Source organism: Onychostoma macrolepis, chromosome 08 (assembly GCF_012432095.1).
Source record: "Onychostoma macrolepis isolate SWU-2019 chromosome 08, ASM1243209v1, whole genome shotgun sequence".
Classification (NCBI taxonomy): Eukaryota; Metazoa; Chordata; class Actinopteri; order Cypriniformes; family Cyprinidae; genus Onychostoma; species Onychostoma macrolepis.
The window spans coordinates 3,736,510-3,757,390 of NC_081162.1; the positions used below are offsets into that span (position 1 = coordinate 3,736,510).

A 20,881-nucleotide genomic window follows, 5' to 3' on the forward strand; every position below is an offset into this window, starting at 1 on the left:
ACATTGCTTCTTTTGTGAAAATCATACAGGTTAAAAATGGACAGGACTTTCATTTTTTTTGAAGACATAATTATATACCATTAACCATTACAATTGTTTCTCTTCTTTATTGTTTTCTTCCAAAATTCATGACATGACTGCGCCATAACTAGACAAGAACAGAAATCTCTAAACAAGCAACATTATGCAGTAAGAAAACAAACCATTTGTCAGACTGTTTTCAAACAGCAGCACCAATTGCTTGATGGGCATCAACCAAGAAAACAACTCAATAAACCTGTGAATGTCAAAGCAAGGACAGAAACATTATCAAAATCCACGTCATCTGTATGGAATAATCCCTTCAATACATGACAATAAATAAATGAGTAAAATGTCACTGCATAGAAGTCACATAATGCCTAGTGATCTGTCAAACTGCTTTCGTCATTCATCGATTGTTATTTTTCGTAACAAAAAACATGGAAAATGTATATATACACTGGCATATTCACAATGTAAGGCACTGTGTCAACATGATTTGATTATTCTAGAGTCTTCTGAATTCAAAGCAAATCCAAGTTTCCAATAAAAAGTAGTTCAGGGGTCCACAAACGAGACAACGATGTATCTGACCCCCTCTATGGTGGGCAGACCCTCGTGGTAGTGAGTGAGGCGTCCGGGGTGCATGAGCGCCCAGCCCCTCCTGGGAGCGTTAACGGAGCAGTTGTACCTCAAGAACCGGCATCCGCCACCCTGAACAGAAAGTCACTGATCGTTAATACAATCGTCTCTTGTTCCGTCAAACCGCTTCACAATAGCAGACACATATTTCAAGGGAAATGTTTCACTTTATAAGCATGTAAAAGGTATGGAAGCCCATTTCCGACACTGAATGAAAAGTAAAAAAGGTTCATTGTGAATTTGAATCTTATAATCCTCATAATTTCGAGTTTACATCTCACAATTCAGACTTTTTTGTTTTTTTTTCACAGAATTCCAAGATATAAACTTTTAAAGTCAGAATTGAAGGATATAAACTCGCATTTCTTAATTGTTTCTCGTAATTGCTTATCGAGTCAGATTTGTGATATATAAACATTTCTTCTTATCTCGCAATATTGACTTTTTCTCATAATTGCGAGATTATATGTCACAATTCTGAATTTATAACTCACAGGTGTAAGTTTACATCTCGCAATTCTGAGAAAAGTTGTGAATTGTGAGATAAAAAGTTGCAATTAACTTTTTTATTTGTTTTACTCAGTGGCAGAAACGGGCTTCCATAAAAAGGAGAGAATTGGGATGCAAAGGAAAAATGTATTATAATAATTTACATCCAAAAAGAATAGACTGAAAGGCCTTCCCAGGCCAGAGACACTTTCTGTATCTCCACATCTCACGCTTTCAGGAGCGCTGCAGGTCAAGACATGCTGCTGTGTTTCAACATGAACATTTTACCAACCAATAGTTTGCATGCCTTAAATTCAAGATAAGAAGAAACCATATATTTATATTACTGTAGATTAGGTTCTGTATACTACTACTATTACTACTACTAATAATAATAATAATTTTTAAACACTGCATTAAACTACACTGAAAAATTATACTTTGGCTAAGTTAAAAAAAAAAAAAAAGTCTTTTTTTTAGGCAATTTACATACACGCATATATATGTATGTATGTATGTATATATATATATATATATATATATATATATATATTATTATTATTATTTGTATTTTTATTTTTCTGTCACATCACTGAATTATAAGATTAAATCCTGGCTCTAAATCCAAACATAACATTAAACTAATCATGATTAATGGCATCCAAAATAAAAGTTTTTGTTTACATTATATATGTGTGTGTGTACTGTGTATATTTATTATGTATATATAAATACACACACATGCACATATATATTTAAGACAAATATGTTATGTTTATATATTAAATATATTTATATATATTGTAAATTATATAAATATAAATATATGCATGTAAATGCATGTAAATATTTTCAAAATATATATGTGCATGTGTGTGTGTATTTACATATACATAATAAATATATACAGTACACACACAAATATTATGTAAACAAAAACTTTTATTTTGGATGCGATTAATCGTTTGACAGCACTACATTAAACTATCCAGTTTTTTCTCATTATGCTCTGCAAAATGTGTATAGCAGAGCCAAGCATCATAACCATGTTTTCCCTCACCTGATAGTCGATCCCCACTTGATTGAGCGCTATATTGATAGTGAAAGTAGAGGCGTCATGATGTGGTCTTAGTGAGGGTTGTTCATCAGGTTTATATCTGACTACAAACGCCAGTTCAAACAGAGCCTGCAGGAGACAAACACACACAGATGCAGCATTCACGTAAAAGCCCAAAGAAACACCTCCACTCTGTTACAATATGTTACAATGTAATTTATTGCTGTGATCAAAGCTGTATTTTCAGCATCATTACTCCAGTCTTCAGTGTCACATGATCCTTCAGAAATCATTCTAATATGCTGATTTGCTGCTCAAGTTTTATCAATTATTATTGATACTCAATTAATTATTATCAATGTTGAAAACAGATTTTGCTGCTTAATATTTCTGTTGAAACCAAACAATTTTGTTCAGGATTTGATTATTTGATGAATAGAACAACATTTATTTGAAATATTAATATTTTGTAACATTATAAATGCCATTACTGTATCTTTCAATTAATTAATTCATCCATCCCTACTGAATAAAAGTATTATTATTATTTTAATGAAATCTTACTTACCCCAATCTTACAGTTTGCTCAAAAATATTAAGCAGCAAAAACAGTTTTCAACATTAATAATAATATGAATTATTTACCATAAGAAATAATAAATCAGCATATAAAATGATTTCTGAAGGATCATGTGACACTGAAGACTGGAGTAATGATGCTGAAAATTCAGCTTTAAATCACATATTAAAATAGAAAAGTTTTTTTATTTTTTTATTTTAATAATACTTCATAATATTACTGTTTTTAGTGTATTTTTGATCAAAAATTGCATCTCTAAGCTTTAAGAGACTTCTTTCAAACACATTAAAAATCGTAATTATACCAAACGTAACATATATTTAAACGCAAGGCTCTAAATCCAAACATAACATAAAACTATCCAGTTTTTCTCATTATGCACTAACAAACAAACAAAATTTCAAACAATTTCAACTATTTTACCCCATTATGTCCTATGCAAAGCATGCTGGAAACTAGTTTAAGGTATTTCAACATTTGAAATAATTAATTCAACCAAAAGCAAATAATTCAAGTTTAGAAGAAAACTAAAGTCAATGTTAATTTTGTTAGTCAATGTTTAAAAAAAATAATAATAAAAAAGTGTTTTTACACTTAGTAAAGCTAGCCAGTATGTGTTCTTCACAACAAAAATACTATAAATGCTATCAAAATACTACGCAAAATTGTTTCTTTTCATTTTTTATGGGGAGTTGAAATTTGCATTTCAAGACAAATATAATTACTACTTCAGGAGAACAAAGTAAGTCTTACCCTTGTGTAGTATCCTGGAAACATTTTCTCAGTGACTGGCGCTGCATAATCCAAAAGGAACTTGTGCCATTCTTTTTCGTAGCCCACCTGATTCATGTGGATATCAATAGTTGGGACATTTTCATATCCACCTTGGATCCGATTGTCCTAAAAGCAAAAGAAATCATAATCATGCTCAAGTAAATCATAAAGTAAGGTAAATAGCATGGGGATGATACAGGAAAACAACAACATACCACATTTCCGCCTCCTGACCACTGGCCAAAATTTTCCATCTCTTCAATGAGATGTTTGCAGGCCACGTCGGTGAACACAGGGAACCAGTACACATCAGGGCACGGCTACACAGAGAATTACAAACAAGTTAAATACAGTACAATGACTTTACAAAAGACTGGACACAAGTTTGGGTCAGTATGATTTTGATTTTTTTCCTGATGCTCACCTTTTTTTTTTTTTTTTTTTGAAATCAGAAATACTGTCAAATAGAGCAATATTGTGAAACATTATTAAAATAATAACTGTTTTCAGTCTGAACATATTTTAAACTGTAATTTATTCCTGGGATCAAAGCTGAATTGTCAGCATCATTTCTCCAGTCTTCAGTGTCACGTGATCCTTCAGAAATCATTCGAATATGCTGATTTGCTGCTTAAGAAACATTTATGATTATTAACAATGTTGAAAACAGTTATGCTACTCAATATTTTTGTGTAAATGATGGCTATTTGATGAATAGAAAGTGCAAATTTGAAATAAAAATCTTTTGTAACACTATAAAAGTTTTTACTGTCACTTTTGATAAATTTAATGCATGAATTTCTTTAAAAAATTGCTGACCTGAAGCTTTTGAAAGCTAGTCTCATAGTCTCAAAGACAGGACAATAATCTTATCCAGTATGTAATATTAAAAACTTTAATCTTCAGAAAATGCTGCTATTATCGTATGCAGGGGAGTCATACACTCAATATTGTGACACAAAGCAGCCAAGACACGTATAACTGATATAGGCTTACGTTTGTTTGGTTTTTCCACACCTTTTTATTCCAAATATTCCCAAACATATTAACTCTATCATGAAATATCTCGATTCTCAAATATGTGTAAGTAAATGCATTTTGCACTTTTAGTTTATAGATTGTGTTAGTTCACCTATAATGGGCAATGGGCAAAGTAGCCTAATACTGTAATCTATTAACTACGCATAAAAACCCGTCTTTTTACTTAAGTACCAGATATGGGTGTCATGCCATAATACATTTTTAATACGACTGACTTTGTATTTAATGTGAATTTACTAAAAACATTGTAATTTACTAATTATAACACTTTCACTGTACAGAAAGAAAGCAAAGAACATTTTCAAGCGCTCTCAAAAGCTCCCATTATAATTACTGAAGCTGTTTACGCTGTGAAATGAATAACTTACATTCGTACACACATCTGCACTATGTTGTTTCTGATGAGAGAATTCGCCAGTTAATTCAGTCAGCGAGCAAGTGAACAAAACAGTAGCGTTTTAGCAATGACTCATCTGAACGCCTCTGATTGGTCATTGCATTCATAAGCTCAACAGAATCGTGTGATTGGTTATAATGGGCAGCGCTGTAAAAACGCGTTTGTCTCTGGCTCAGCGCCAGCCAGCGAGCGCAGATTTGAATTTAGCAGCTGATGCTGTGCCGCACTGAACGATCTAATCATGCCGGTGTGAAATATAAAAAATATTATTTTGCTATTTTTTTGTCTTTTAGAAGCTGCATTCAAAATCCACTTGGCTTAAAAATCTGAGGGGGCACGTGCTTAAGCCTCTGATCGTATGCCTTGTTTGAAAACTCACCATTTCTATGAAACCATCTTTCAAAACTTTGGAATAATTCTCATGAATGTATCTTTCCTCCCATTCCTGTTCCAGGGTAAAAATGAAAGAACAATAAGGCAAAAACAAACAGTAAACTAGCATTAAAGCAAGAATGTCTTGTATAATATTCAATTAAATGTTGTTGTGATTTTATCTTACCACAGGATTTTCAAAGATCTGCCAGAGATCATTGTGCAAGTGGTTTGTCTGGTAATTTTCAGTCGATAAAACTCGACCGTAAGTGTGCATATTTGTTACGAACATGAAGACACCCTAGGAACAAAATTTACAGATATCAATCAGCAATATATACTTATAAGATGTAAGACATATTATTTATTTCTTGAGTTTAATGTCTGACCTTGTTTCGAACTTTGGAGCAGAAGGCCATATCCGGATCTAGCGTTGCGGATTCAAACAGGTCAGGATCTTTGAGGTCAGTCCTCAATGCATCGGCTTTTATCAGGAATATGTGAGAGACGTATGGCACATTCCACAAACCCCTGTGGAGGCACCAGAGAACCGTCACATTTGCCATTTGCCCCGGTTTGATGAATTTCAAAGACTGCTTCATATGTTTTTGAGCAGTGAAAAATACTCATCATACTAGACCTCCGTCCATCAAAACTACACTAACAGTCAAAAGTTTTTGAACAGTAAGATTTTTAATGTTTTTTTAAAGAATTCTCTTCTGTTCACCAAGCCTGCATTTTGATAACAGATTTTGATAACTGGACAGCTAAATAAAATGTGCGGTGCGCCAAAGAAATAGACTAAAAGGGTAATGTGGCTGCAGATCTGAGGTACACACATATTTCTGCAATAAGCACCTAATACTTGTCATATAGAATCTATGCCTACACAGAAGTAAACGCTGTCCATTCGTTAGTCTGGTCGTTTGATGAGAGAGAGACGACATGCAGGAGTTGCAATAAACGCCTTAACAGCGGAGGACTCTTATTCTGTTGCACAGAACTGAAGACGACATGATGACGGCACCGTTTAATTTTTGCTTGACCAATCAGAGGAAAGGGGCGTTTAATTCCCTCGCATACATGGAAATCGAACATTCAAGCCGTTTATCCATTTTCTACCCCTGAATGTAAAAACGAAAAATTAAGGGGAATTGTTGTCTTTTCATGTTTTTGAAAAGACGAAAAATGAAAATGGTGCCATGTTCTCATGTTTCTGTTTTCAATATTGTGACGAGTCGGTTGCCCTCCCCCTTATTGTCATCACCACCCCATCCCTTATTCGCTTCCCTTCACCAGGCTCCCGACGGGAGTGGGTATGTGAGAGAGGAGGGGCGTGGAAACAGCGAGGGCTGGCGGCGTGTGATGAGGCACAGCTGAACTTAATGAAGCCTCATCACCGCCGCTGTTTAAATGCCAAGCGCGCCTCTCCTCCTCGTGAGCCGCCGAACCCGCGGTCCGGAAGAAGCCGCACCCGTGGACGGTCGTCGGGCCGCTCCGCGGAAGAAGAGGAAGAGCCGCTGCTAGAATGAAGCCGCCGCCCCTCGCGCCCCGGACCCGAGCGGGAGCGCGTGCGGCCGCCGGACTCCGCCCCTTACCTGGACCCTCCCTTCCAGAACACTGCCCCCCTTCACAAGCCCCGCAGCACGACGAGGACACCAGACCCCCCCTGTTTCTTTTGGACACTTTTTCCCCTTGGACACTTTATTTTATCGTTTTTGTTTAATAAAAGCTAGGCCTGACGCCACACCCACTGTGTCTGTCGTTGGCTCCTCCCGTCACAATATTAAATCAAAAAATTAATGAATGCAACGTACACGGACCATTTCAGATATATGCTGATCTTGGGATCTTTCTATTTATCAAAGAATCATGAAAAAATTTACTCAACTGTTTTAAATATTGATAATAATAGTAATAAAAATGTTTCTTGAGCAGTAAATCAGCATATTAGAATGATTTCTGAAGGATCATGTGACACTGAAGACTGGAGTAATGATGCTGAAAATTTAGCTTTGATCACAGGAATAAATTACATTTTAAAATATATTCAAATAGAAACCATTTTCTATACTATTTTCCATTTTAAATAGTAAAAATATTTCACAATATTACTGTTTTTGCTGTGCAAAAATGCAGGCTTGGTGAGCAGAAGAGAATTCTTTAAAAAAAAAAAAAACATGAAAAATCGTACTGTTCGGAAACTTTTGACTGGTAGTGTATCTGTAGATTCTCAATCATATCAAAGAACAAATTAAATGAACTAAATACCAACTTACACGCGGTTTCCTTGAACTATGTCCACGTAATCCTCTGATCTGGCGTAGTACCCGTCTGCACTGAGAGCGCCCCAGAAGTTTGTCCACAGACGCCCGGGTTTGGTCAACATTGGTGCAATGAAAGGCCTATGAAAAACAAAAATTATTACAATCAAATCATTAGAAAAAAAAAAATAACAATGGCTTTAAAGGCATAATGAGGTAATTATATCTAAAATGAACATTAAATTGAGAGTTATGTGAATCCGAACATGTAAAAAAAAAACCTTCAGTGTCACACCATCCTTCAGATATCATATAAATGTGCTGATGCTCAAATGTAATCAATTATTACTGGTGCTCAGTTATTAATAAAAGTTCTTATTAAAACATTATTTTTTTAAAACCTTACTTACCCCAAACTTTTGAATGGTAGTCTTTCGCAGTTTACGCAAAAATATTAATCAGCAAAAACAGTTTTCAACATTAATACTAATAAGTAATGTTTACCATAAGAAGAACTGAGCAGAAAATCAGCATATTAGAATGATTTCTGAGGATCGTGTCACACTGAAGACTGGAGTAATGATGCTGAAAATTCATTAGAAACTAGTATAATTCATGTTAAATCCTCCACAATTTGACCCACAGGTTTCCATTTTAAGTGCATTTCTGTACATGTAGTATTAGTGCATGCTGTCCATACAGCTTTACTTGTTAAATATCTGTAATATTCCGTAAAAGGCCACCAGTTACATTACTATATTTCAATAGAAGACATGAACTCAACAAAGAAAGGTAACGGTAAAGGTATTTTAAGGTGTCCTTTGTTACACGTTACATGTTCTTACTAATGTAATAACAATTAATTATGCATAATTGCATGCAAGTAACCCTAAACCAAACCCTAATCCTAACACTAATCATATAGTAAGTGCATGTAGTTAATTAATATTACTCAGTACTTAAATGTACAATTACACTGAAACAAGGACACCTTAAAATAAAGTGTAACCCAAAGAAAACATACTTGCCTTCATTTGTCAAGTTCATTCTGTACTTCAAGTCTTATTTATTCACTTACTTATTGAGCTCAATAAGGACTCTAAGTGTGTTTTCATTTTTTAAAACCACATCCACGTCTACACTGAAGAAGTATTCACAGTCAATATTGTCCCGACACATATCGCTGCAAAAATAGAAATAGAAAAAAAGAGATCAATGGAATATTCAAAGCACAAAGAAGCCATTTGTGCAATGACAAACTCTATGCTGTTTGATTTGGTCGTTAAAATATTCAAATTTACTCTGTTTAATTTTTTATAAAAATAAATATTGAAAAGCCCACTTACAAGCCAATAATACGTGAGGTCACAGGATCTATATCCTCCTCTGGTCCAATCAGCTTCACACCCTGGTATTCAGACTCGTGATACTCTAGAAATGAGCGTACGTGGGGTTCGTGGTGTGATTCCTGCAAAAGATATAAATCCAAAGTATTGTCCCTCATTATATGTATTGAACATAACAAAACATCTATGAAGAATGACAATAATGAACAACGTAGGCAACCCGATTCATTAATACAAAGGGTTCGTGTGAAAAACTGCTGTTTAATGACATTCAATCGGATCTCATACGGCTTTAACAATAAAGAACCAACTTATGAAAAGAATATCATATGATACTCAACAGGCACAATGTATTTAACAGGACAGGACAGTCGTATCTGTTTCCTGATACTGATCTTATTCGCATGTTCCGATTCACATAACTAAGTTACATTTCATGGTCATTTATAATTACCTCATTATGCCTTTAAAAATAAACTCTAATAAGGACTATCATCATTTTAAGAGCTTATTTGTGAACACATAGTCCCATTTAGTACAATAAAGTCCCATTTGTTAACATTTGTAAATGCATTAGCTAACATGAACTAACAATGACAAATTATTAAAGCATTTATTCATCTTTGCTAATGTTAGTAATAATATACATTTTCATTGTTTATTCATTTAGTTCACAGTAAATTAACTAATGTTAAAGCTGCAGTCCGTAACTTTTTTTGGTTAAAAATGATCCGAAATCAATATTTGAGTACGTACATAACCAGCCAGTGTTCAAAACTATCGCCTTACTTTAGCCCGATTCACAACGATTAGCTTATAATAATGTTTTCCAATTTGAGTGGTATGGGTAGGTTTTCGCGGGAAATTCGAGCATGGCACTGCGTCATTACGTCACGTCTGTAAACATAAAGAAGTTGTCCCGGCTGCTAGGCTATCGCACGTGAGGATCCTGCAGGTGACCGATCATTTATAGCCGTTTTTGATGGCGGATTGTAATCCAGAAAGGATTAATTGTGAATTAAATTAAATTATATTTCAAATGTGCTTCTAATTACCTAATAGACAGGGATTACACAAGATTTGTATTTTAAAGAAAACCAGTTCGAAGGCAGAATAATTTGCTTTTTGGGTTAAAAGAATTTCTTAATATGAAATTCGAATGGCATGACAATTAGATATTAAACTGTACAAAAATTGAAATCTACACACTATACTCATAGTCACGCAATGCTGATGTTGTTAACATTAATAATTTGAGAATAAAGTATAACAATAATACTTTGCACGGTTAGATGTGAACCAATCGTTAGATTAAATCACCTTTGGTAGAGCGATTTATTGTAATGCTTTTTTCCTCAGTTGGTCAGAACAAACGTGGCAGACTTGTTACTTACTTGTTCAGATGGAAATATACGATGAAAATTCTTATTTGGGTCATATATTCCAAGATGTAGGCTAGAATCTGTGATTGCGAAGTACAGTAAACATCCACACCGGTGCAGTGACTGACAGCCACACATTCACCTCAAAACATTAGATTCATCCGTGCTGGAGCCGTGCCAACTCACAGCCCATGCAAGTGAGATAATTCCACAAGCAGCTGCAATTCCAGGTTTTCAAACATAGATGGCGACAAAGAGGCAAAACTTATGGACTGCAGCTTTAACAAATACAACTGTTGAGTTTAAGAATGTACTAGTAAATGTTGAAATTAATATAGACTAGTATTAATAAATTGTGTCCAAGTATTGTTCATTGTTAGTAGCTTAGTAGCTATGTTTCTATCCACCTATTTTTATGCACATTTTGGGATATTGCATCAAAAAAAAAACGCTGAATGGAAACGCCAAGATGTGCATAGATTCTAAAAATGCGCATAAAACTTATGCACTCAACTAAGTAAGATAAATCTCTTATCCAGCAAGAAAACATGCGCATTAACTATGATGGAACCACTTTTACCGAATAAATTCCTTAATGCACATCAAAAAAGACATGTGACTTCGCGATGGGACAGCATAGCTAGACCAACCAACGGACCGATCTCATTGCACAGCATCTGAAATGAGCAAAGTCTCGCCAAAGTGCTTCGTTATAATTAACTCCCCGAACTGTGTTCCTAAACAGCAGACTCTGAAAATAAGACAGCATGACTGCGTTTCGTCTGCACGCTCTGAAGCTCGTAATTTATTGTATACAAAAATTATTAGATACAGAGCCTTCTACTGCAGCAATGTTTATTTTTCTTGGTGCTATTTAGTGCAATTTAATCAGGAAGTAACAATTTTGTTCTCCTCAACTCACTGGATGGAAACGGTGCTTTTATTCGCAAATTTTTTTATGCGATATTCCAATTTTGCACATGGAAACATAGCTAATTGTAAAGTGTTACTGCTTAACTGTTAAAAAATGCATAGAGTTATAGTTGTAAATCTGAACATAATATTTTACCTGATTATAGATGAATAATTGGAGCCGGTTTTTGGGGTATTTGAGGTTAAGTAAGCGCTCAAAGAACACAGTGACAAAGGGTGTGAGCTGCTGGATGAAGATCCCAATGACCACCACAGGATATTCACTCTCCTGCACACAAAAAAAGACAAACAATTCATAAACTAAACAATTATTCAGCTAAAGCTTAATTTCAGTTGAAATGTATATGTTTTAGCTGCTTATAGAAGTGTCTATGAATGCTTATGACTTAAACAGTGAAAATGTGCAGACTTTTATTAATTTACTTGATTCATTTGTGATATCAATTTATGATATCTCTTTTTGATATCTATTTTTTTATAAGAATATTTAATCATGAAATTGTACGGAGCCCCTCACATTGTCAGGACTCTGTCATGTGTTCCCGCCTCTTGTTTCCATATTTGGTTTTGTTCCTGTCCTTGTTCTGTGTGATTATTAGTTTGAGTTCAGCTATGTTTGTCTAATTATCTATGATTATCCTGTGTATTTAGTTCCTGCCTGTTTAGTTCCTGCCTTGGCATGCCCTGATGTATTCATTAAAGACTGTTATTTGAGTCTCCTCGTTCCACCCTGCTGTGTGCACCGTGACACACATAACATGCAGAATAAAAAAATAGATATTATGGCCATGCATTAAGAATTTGTTCACACAACTTAATATTTTGTGGCCTTGTTTTATTAAATCTTTCCTTCGTTTTTCATGAACAACCTTGCTCATGTTGCACTGTTTTGTTTGATTTACCTAAAACAAGGGAAATAATTAATAAGCCGTGAGAGCTAATTCTTAAAACAAAATATCAAAACACAAATGGATAAAAAACAATTTTTTTTTTTTAAATTCTAAACACCTTCATAAACTGCTTTCAGGATTAATTTAATGATAGTTTAAAAAAAAACATTGATGGTTATACTAATAAACATAAGGCCCACCTGGAGTCCAGAAAGCGGTCGCAGATTCTCGTTACAAATTGTGCAGCCAGTCTCAAATGTCCACAGATTTGGGATATAGTTCCCTAGATAGTTTATCTGAAGCTGAAAGAAACAGCATGTCATGAAAATGATTAAACTGAAGAAGACAGAAAGCCATAGAAAAGATCTTGCTTTTGCATTACAGTTATTTGGATCATAACAGTAAATGGTTTTACTTTGGTGGGTCCGTTGCCATGGATAATAACAGGCAGCGTGTCATAAAGCACATTTCTGGCTCGCACACGTCCATCTTCAAACTTCAGCACCACCTCATCTGTTCATGCAATTAAAAAATGATTAGCATTAACAATCTGATTAAAACTATAAATGGCCATAAGTACCCACTGGCCCACTTATAAAGGATTTCCTCCATAAATGTTTGAAATAATCTCTCTTGGGTATCTGTAATGGATACCTCTGATCTAGAAAGAGAAAGGCAGTTTTTTAAACAGCCTTTTGAAGCTGAAACAGATGACGAAGAACCAGGAAATGAATTCCAATGGATGTGATATTAACTGAGGATGAATGAGGGATTCATAGCAGCACTAATGTTTCTTAATGTTCTTCTTCTTGCTTTCTTACTACAAGTTACTGCATCAATATTAATATGCAATTCATTTAAAGTGTTTGTATCACTTTATTGTACAGTTTCCTCGTTTCAAATTACTTGTACTTGTACTGATACAATAACAGCAAATTATCGAATGATAAATCAAAACTCTAATCTTAACCCTAACCCTTTAATAAGTACATGCTGTCAATTAATATCACTCTGTACTTAAATGTACAGCATGATTACACTGTAACAACACAGCCTAAAATAAAGTTAAGCCATTTTCTTTTCCCATCGAAATACACTTTGGGACCAGGAAAAAGCCATCTTCAACCCCGTCACACCTACATTTTTATTAATTCATTTTTTAAGTTTATGAAAAAGTAATTTAATGTTTGTTGAACTCAGTGAAATGTTCAGAGCAATCATAAGTATACTGATTTTAGTTCAAATTCTGAAGTTAACCCACTTCTTTGATCAAAAATGATGAGGTTGCTGTCACAAAAAGTTCAATTTCAAGCTTTAGTATAGCAAAAGTGTGAGATTTTATGTAACTTTTGTATTTGCAAACACTGAATTAGTGTGAGGGACATCTGATTAATAGGAAAATGTTGATTTCATTACAAATACATTTTATGATCATATTCAGAGAGCTCCCATAGTGTCCATAACGGGGTTGAAGATTAATAGTGCCCATATCTTAAAATAATGACCAATAATAATAGGGATTTGACGCCTGAGGTGGGAAAATATGTTTTTCAGGAAGTTAAATATGTCATTAATGCCGTGGGGTGTTCAGAAAATTCATATTTTTTGGTAAAAAATCTAAAAATGTGTAAGTCCAAATCGTACCGGTTTCGTGGAATGACTCAGTTATTAATATCTTACAAATGGCAGCATACCTAAATATTTATGTGCTATAATTACAAAATAAACAGTGTTTTTTGGACCCAAACTCCAGCTGTAGTGTGGCACACCTGGGCTGTAGTATCCAGCTGCGATGGTGTACGTGTGCACAGGCACATCTCACAGTCAGCTCATTCACATTCCAGACACAAATGCCATTACAGGCAACTGAGAGAGTCGCTCTCCTCCCACAATCTGGCAGTGAGTCAAAACTACAGCTGCCAGCCGAGCAGAGCACAGCTTTAAACTCAAATAACAGCTCCAGTCCACGTGAAACCAATCAGCATTTGAGACCCTCAGCAAAGTATTACATTAGCAATTCCTCATTAAACTGAAAGGCTACAGAAAGAGGAAACGTCCCAGCAGGTATCAGAGAGCAAGAACTCTACTGACGCTGCACTTTGGAGACCATATAAAAAGGATGTTTTTTCTTCAGAGAGCTGATGCTAGTGAGAATTTTGCAGAAGCCTTCTTAAAGTTTAAATAGAGTTTATGTTGGAGCTGTTCTCCAATTAAATCTTCTAACAGCTGTATTTCTAAAGCAGGCTGTAAGGACACAAAATGATACACTTACCAAGAGCTCCGTGAAGATTCTGGAACAATCTGCACTTGTTGTCCAGAGTTATATTTATAGATTTCTAAAGAGGAAATGACAGGGAAGAAAATGTCAAAACGCAGCATAAACACATTTAATATGTGTCATTACTGAAACTGTGAACTTAAATGTGCATTCTGAAAACAAGCCTAAATATCTTAAAACGGAGCAATAAAGTTTTAGGAAACCACGCTATACTCAAACACTCACTCTTTTCTCCGGGTTGATATAGATCTTGGTGAAATAGAGTTGGTCACTGTCACTATCTGCTCCTGACCAGTCCGAAAGCATCTTTTTAAGGTTAGGTGCGTAGCCAATGAAGCCTAGCAAAAAAAAAAAAAAAAAAAGATCTAGCGTTACAATGGAAAGAGCCTATAAACAGACACAAAACCTACGATTATCTGGTTTAGATGTGTAATTGGATGATTTAAACTTATCTTTTAATGATTAGTCATGAAAAGAAGGAAGAGAGCGGATTTTCAGAGAGACCAGAGATGGCAATAAAGACAGTAAAGTATGTTCGGATTATTTCACATCTGTTTGTTAGTCGCTGACATCACTCTGTAAGTATGAGTGTTTCTGGAAGATTCGGAGAGATTGTGAGAAAGGAAATTAAAAAAGGAAGAAGCCTCAAACGCCTTAGTAAAGCAGTTCTTTCTTGATAAAGTGAACTCTAGAATATACAAGGTTAAAAGAGTGATACAAGATATTATTACAAACAATGATTTGCTTCCATTCTGTTCCATGCACCATTGCCTCCAAAACCTAAGCATTCATCCAATGTTAAGGTCACTGCACAGTGAGTTTTTTTCGTATTCGTCATCCTTTCCTATCAAAATGCTTGCTTCGGATGCAAAAACGCAGAAAATCGAACCTGATCCGAAGTTTTTATGACGGACGAAAGTTTCGGAGGCGGTGTGTAAACGTGATTGACATAACGTGAGGTCGTATTTATTTTTTAACGTGCAAAATTTTCGGACTCGGTGTGCAAGGACCTTTAAACTAATAATTTCATAATCGCTGAATTTAGGGCTTTGAAATAAACAAAAACCCAATTACAGCACCTACTATAATCAGAAAAGTAAATTATAATTGTATATATGTAGTTTGAATTGTAATGATTTTTCAAAGACATTTTAATAGCATACTGGACGGGACAATTTTTTTTTTTTACTGTTGTATTACGATAATAAAACATGATCTTATATGGTCCTAAAAAGAGCCTCTTTGTATTTAAATAAAATAAAATGTATTCATTTACTCTTTTGATTTTGTGCTGAAATATATGATGCATTCAAGTTATGTTGGAAAGATCGTATTTATGAGTTGAACGCACATCAACACCATAATTATGATGTTATGTCATAATTATGAGTGGGAAACTCTTTATTTTCTTCGAGCTCCAGTTTCTGTGTTGGTTGTAGCTTTGTGTATTGACTGTAATTTTGTTTAAATTATTTTTTTGTTTCATTTACAATAAAACTAGCAAAATTGCTTATACAAAATATGATAGTATTGCACAATTATGATAGAATATATTACACACCCTCATACATTGAATAAAACATAAAAAAGCAAAAACACACTGATGCACATTCTTCATTCAGCATTTTGCAGAAGTAGAATAAAAAATATTGCTGTATTTGTTTGTAGAAAAGGACATTGACATTGAAATCTGCCAAACTAAGGAGATTTAATGTTGTATGTATTCGTTTCCAACTACTAAATTAATGTCCCAGGAGAACTTGAACACACCAATAACTCATATCACGTATCATTGTGAAATTTGTGTAAATAATGATTCATAACATTCATTCAAAACTACACTAACAGAGCTAATAATACATCTAAAGCTCTTGAGTAACCGAACAAGAGAGGAATACATGCCTCCTGCCCCAAGGAACCTCTTCCCTTCCCTGACATGAGGATGCTTGTCTTCCAGGTGACGGTCTGGCCAGATGAGCGTCTCGGCAGAAAACACAACTCTGTGTTTGGCCTGCTGAAACTTCTTCAGCAGCTCTTTCGGACCGGAAGAAAAGATCACGTCATAGCTGCGGAAAGCCCAAGCATAAACAATCGTTACTGTCAATGACCAACACTGATTGCTGAGACAGTACAGACAAATCAGCATATTGCAGGTAAGATGGCCATAACTACCTATCCACAAAAAGAATGACTTTGTTCTCCTCCTGTATGTCCTCCAGAGCAGACTTCAGCAGGCGCACTTTCTGCCCTCCACCTGGAGGAGACATGTAATCTCCACCTTTCCATGTTTCTCCGCTTCCGAGAACCTAAAAAACAGCAGAGGAATGTCAGGCATCAGTCTGCAGGTTATAGACCGTGAACTGTGTTATATAGGGTGCTTCTAACAAAAATGTCAAGGTCATATTTAACCCTGAAATCAAAAGCAAAACATTAGAAATAACACTTTTCGTTAAGAAAAATAAGCCTAGTTTTTGGATTTTAAGCATACATCATGGTATAATATCTGCTGTCCTGAAGTTATTTGAACTGAATCTAATTTTACAAAATAAGTGTGACAGGATGATACTAGATCAAATATAATAATGGAAATTGTATGCAATATTTTTATTTACATTAGCATAAATTAAAGGTACAGTAGTAATAATTTATACTTTATTTAAATAGTATATAATTATGTTTTTGTGCAATGATGACAATGATGGAGTTTAGCATACATCAACCAATGTGTTATTATAGGAAATAAATAGAAACATTTTAAAGTGTTTTTTATATATATAAAATACTAAATAAACTATTCTATTTAAAATTGTATTTAGACAGTTTGAACAACTGGATAAAAAGTAAAAGAGATTCATCTGAAAGGTAAATTAATGACATGACTTATATACAGACATATGAGTATTTACATATTTAATTGCCCATATTTTAATTGAAGATATGCCATAATAGCAACACTCTGAATGCAAATTGAATGATATTGCTCTAGGTTTCAATGAAAGTGAAGGTGTCTGAAATGTACATCTAATTCATGCAAATACTGAATAATAACCCATTAATTGCAATAAGTATTGCCTATTAAATGTACAAATAATAACACTAGTACCAACATGCCACTTGGGTCATTATATGCCAATTCTGGGGCCCATCTGACCTCAAGGGTCTAATGTTATCTTTTTACTTCAAAATGATCATTTTTACTGCATCAGTCCAAAAGCACTGATGTGTCCACAAATCCCTCACTTTGATATTCAATATAAACCAATGTCACAGATGACTATTTTTTCTAAACAAAATTAATCAATTAACCTCAAAACTTTTTTGACTGACTAAATCTCACAAATGTTGATATTCAGATGAGACGATAAAATTAAACAATTAATCAAAAGTGTTTAGATGAGATTTTGTGCTGAATAGATAAAAAACGTTGCATTTTATGAACAAGCTAAATGTTTAACTGCCCATTACCAAATTCTATTTATTAATGACTATTTGGACCACAAAACCAGTCATAAGGGTACATTTTTTTGAAATTGAGATTTATACATCATCTGAAAGCTGAATAGATAATCTTTCCATTGATGTATGGTTTGTTAGGATCGGACATTATTTGGCTGAGATACAACTATTTGAAAATCTGGAATCTGAGGGTGCAAAAAATATATAAATATTGAGAAAATCACCTTTAAAGTTGTCCAAATGAAGTTTTTAGCAATGCATATTACTAATCAAAAATTAAGTTTTGATATATTTACGGTAGTAAATTTACAAAATATCTTCATGGAACATGATCTTTACTTAATATCCTAATGATTTTTGGCATAAAAGAAAAATCAATAATTTTGACCCATGCAATGTATTTTTGGCTATTGCTACAAATATACCCCAGCGACTTAAGACTGGTTTTGTGCTCCAGGGTCACATTTTATAACAGTAACTGCTGATAAAGTGCTTCACATTGATGGTGTAATTGAAGTGTTTTGCGGATCTCAAGAAGCGTCTGAAGCCATCGGTCTCCTGCGTGGCCACAGTCAGCACTAGAAGATCTCCTGAGACAGAGAAAACACAAACCAGCGTGAATAACACTCAGAAGTGCTCCTCAAACTTCCAGCTCCTCTGTCTACGTGCTGGACGAGCACATCCTAATGGGTTTATCCCACATCCACTGCTCTCTCCGGAGGATCAGACAGGAACTCAAGGCACAGCTGGAATATTAACTTCAGAAAGCTAATTCTGCTGCAAAAGCGAAGCTTCTTTAGCTGATCTATCATATCTACAATGTATGTTTTTTTTTCTTTCTTTCCTTCTTTTTCTTGCAGCGCAGTCTTCCAGCATTCCAGCTTACTTTAAAAAACAATCTCTGGTAGTTACAATGTAACAAATGTGTTTTGTTGCACTCACATTTCGCATTTTTGTTGCACTTATTATTTACAATTTTAGAACTTTTTGCATTGTTTTAGTGTAATTTGCTGTAATTTATGACCATGGTTTTACTACACATTAAACCAAAAAGCCATGTTACTATAGTTAAACCATGGTAACTACACATTAACAACGGTTTTGCTACACTAACCATAGTATTTGTAGTAAAAACTGTGGTTATACAAATGGTAATCAATACGCCCCAAAATAAAAACAAACAAAAAACATGGTTACTACACTTTTACTACAATAAAACCATGATTATTTATCGCAAGGGAACCGAGCTTATATGTGTGTGAAGGGGTCCACGTCAGCGTCTAACTTCACCTAACGTTAGCATGTCAGGTTTGCAACGACCCTTACAATCAATCCTGGTGTGAAACTGCAGTAGTGAGTTAGGTTATCGTGTACAGAAGCGGTGTGTTTATCTTCTGTGATAAGCTGAAATCATAGCCTTACCCTCGGGGATCAAGCCCTGCTGATTACAGTCACGCGGAGAAAAGGACGCAAACAAGCACGCGAGAACTATCAGGACTGCTCTCATTTTCTGACCCGTTACTCTTCAGACCTCCACAGCAAACCAGCGACTGATGAAATAAGGCCTTTCCTCGAGAGAAAGTTAGTTGTACATTCTCGAACAAACACAAGCCTGCCCACTTCTGCCTGTCCCCACCCCTCCTGAAGAAGATCCCTGACCGCACGGAGCAGCAGCCCACAGTCTGTTTGTGTTTATGACTACACTTTAACTCACTCTGAGAAAGCAATTTAAAAAAGTGTGACAACTATGTCTGTCTCAATTTGTGTTTAAAAATATCTGGGGTGAAATAAATAATAATAGCCTACTAAAAATACATAATAATAATTATTTCAGTTAATATTTATCATGGTAAGTTAAAGTTATGTCTTAAAAACAAGCAAAAGATACACTATGTAAGCTGTCACAAAGGAACTTGAAATTAGACACATTATTATAGGCTTTTCAGCAAAAGTAAATCATTTTTTCAGCAAACATAATTTAAAACACAATACTTGAATGTTATATTAATATGATTACATTTTAATTAGTATACATGAGAAAAATGTGACAACTTGTGCCAACCTGGCATATTATGAACCGTTTAATTATGAACATTTAAAACTTTCCAGTTGAAATATGAATTCCAATCAGTGTTGCCAACTAATTTTCAGAGAAAGTTGCTGAAGGAAGCTCAATTTGTTGCTAGAAGTTGCTAAATGACGTTGTGACGCCATTGCGCGATTACGTCATTGCGTAATCACGGCGCAAAATTGTGTCACAACATCAAATCTCAGCAAAAATATATATTTTATATATGTTAATTTTGATTTGTTTGTAAAATAATATGCATAATATAATATTAAAATATAAATAACTGTATTTTAAAAAACATTGAATTATTGAACACTTACACATTTTTGAATGATTACAATTTAAGGTTTTTTTTTTTTTAATAGCTAGTAAACTAGTAATATAACACATTCTCAACAATTATGCTTTAAGCAGTGTATTAGTAGTTAGTATGCTACACTCCAAGAAAAGGCTGTAAAATAGGGCACAATCTACTATGTTAATATGAAAGAATTTTCCGTATTGGTTTTTTTACCTGCATTTTAAATTACGCATTGTGTTTTCGGGTTAAATGGTTACAGTGGATAATGGATAACGTCCTGGAAAATTACTAGTAACCTATATTTTCAATTTTTCTTACAGAATACTAACTGATCAACAATCGCAAGTACAAGCTATAACAAAGTGTATCATAAATGAACAATTATTCAGTTGTTATTATTATTATTATATTGAAGAAATGCAAATAGCAGCTAATTCAATTCACGTGATGTGTGTACTGCTAGGCATCTTTGGTTTTCTTTTTGTGTAATTTGGATGGAAAATGTGTGTCTTTTTATTGTCTGAGTCACTTATCAAAAGTTGCTAAAAGTTGCCAAATAAATTTTTAAAAATTGCTCAATTTGTTGC

At 34.4% G+C, this 20,881-nt stretch overlaps 1 protein-coding gene across 1 annotated transcript; it reads right to left on the reverse strand.

The window, feature by feature from the left end:
* Positions 1-92: 92 nt before the first annotated feature.
* On the reverse strand, positions 93-19,544 carry plod1a (procollagen-lysine, 2-oxoglutarate 5-dioxygenase 1a). Its single transcript, XM_058785180.1, has 19 exons — positions 19,345-19,544; positions 18,421-18,512; positions 16,639-16,772; positions 16,369-16,532; positions 14,692-14,804; positions 14,461-14,524; positions 12,604-12,701; positions 12,389-12,490; positions 11,435-11,566; positions 8,984-9,105; positions 8,716-8,820; positions 7,653-7,778; positions 5,763-5,904; positions 5,561-5,674; positions 5,381-5,446; positions 3,779-3,883; positions 3,543-3,689; positions 2,213-2,338; positions 93-735 (listed from the first exon to the last, which is right to left on the reverse strand). Exons 1-19 carry the CDS (start codon positions 19,427-19,429, stop codon positions 580-582), a joined length of 2,193 nt encoding a protein of 730 aa, XP_058641163.1. The 5' UTR covers positions 19,430-19,544; the 3' UTR covers positions 93-579.
* Between the last annotated feature and the right edge of the window lie 1,337 nt (positions 19,545-20,881).

What these genes read in the sequence shown, in the direction of transcription:
- plod1a (XM_058785180.1), bottom strand. Translation starts at nt 19,429, where the DNA reads ATGAGAGCAGTCCTGATAGTTCTCGCGTGCTTGTTTGCGTCCTTTTCT. An exon ending in GAGGTTCCTTGGGGCAGGAG is followed by an intron (nt 14,805 to 16,368) that starts GCATGTATTCCT and finishes TTTTTTTGCTAG; the next exon opens with GCTTCATTGGCTACGCACCT. An exon ending in ATAGTTCAAGGAAACCGCGT is followed by an intron (nt 5,905 to 7,652) that starts GTAAGTTGGTAT and finishes GTGCCTCCACAG; the next exon opens with GGGTTTGTGGAATGTGCCAT.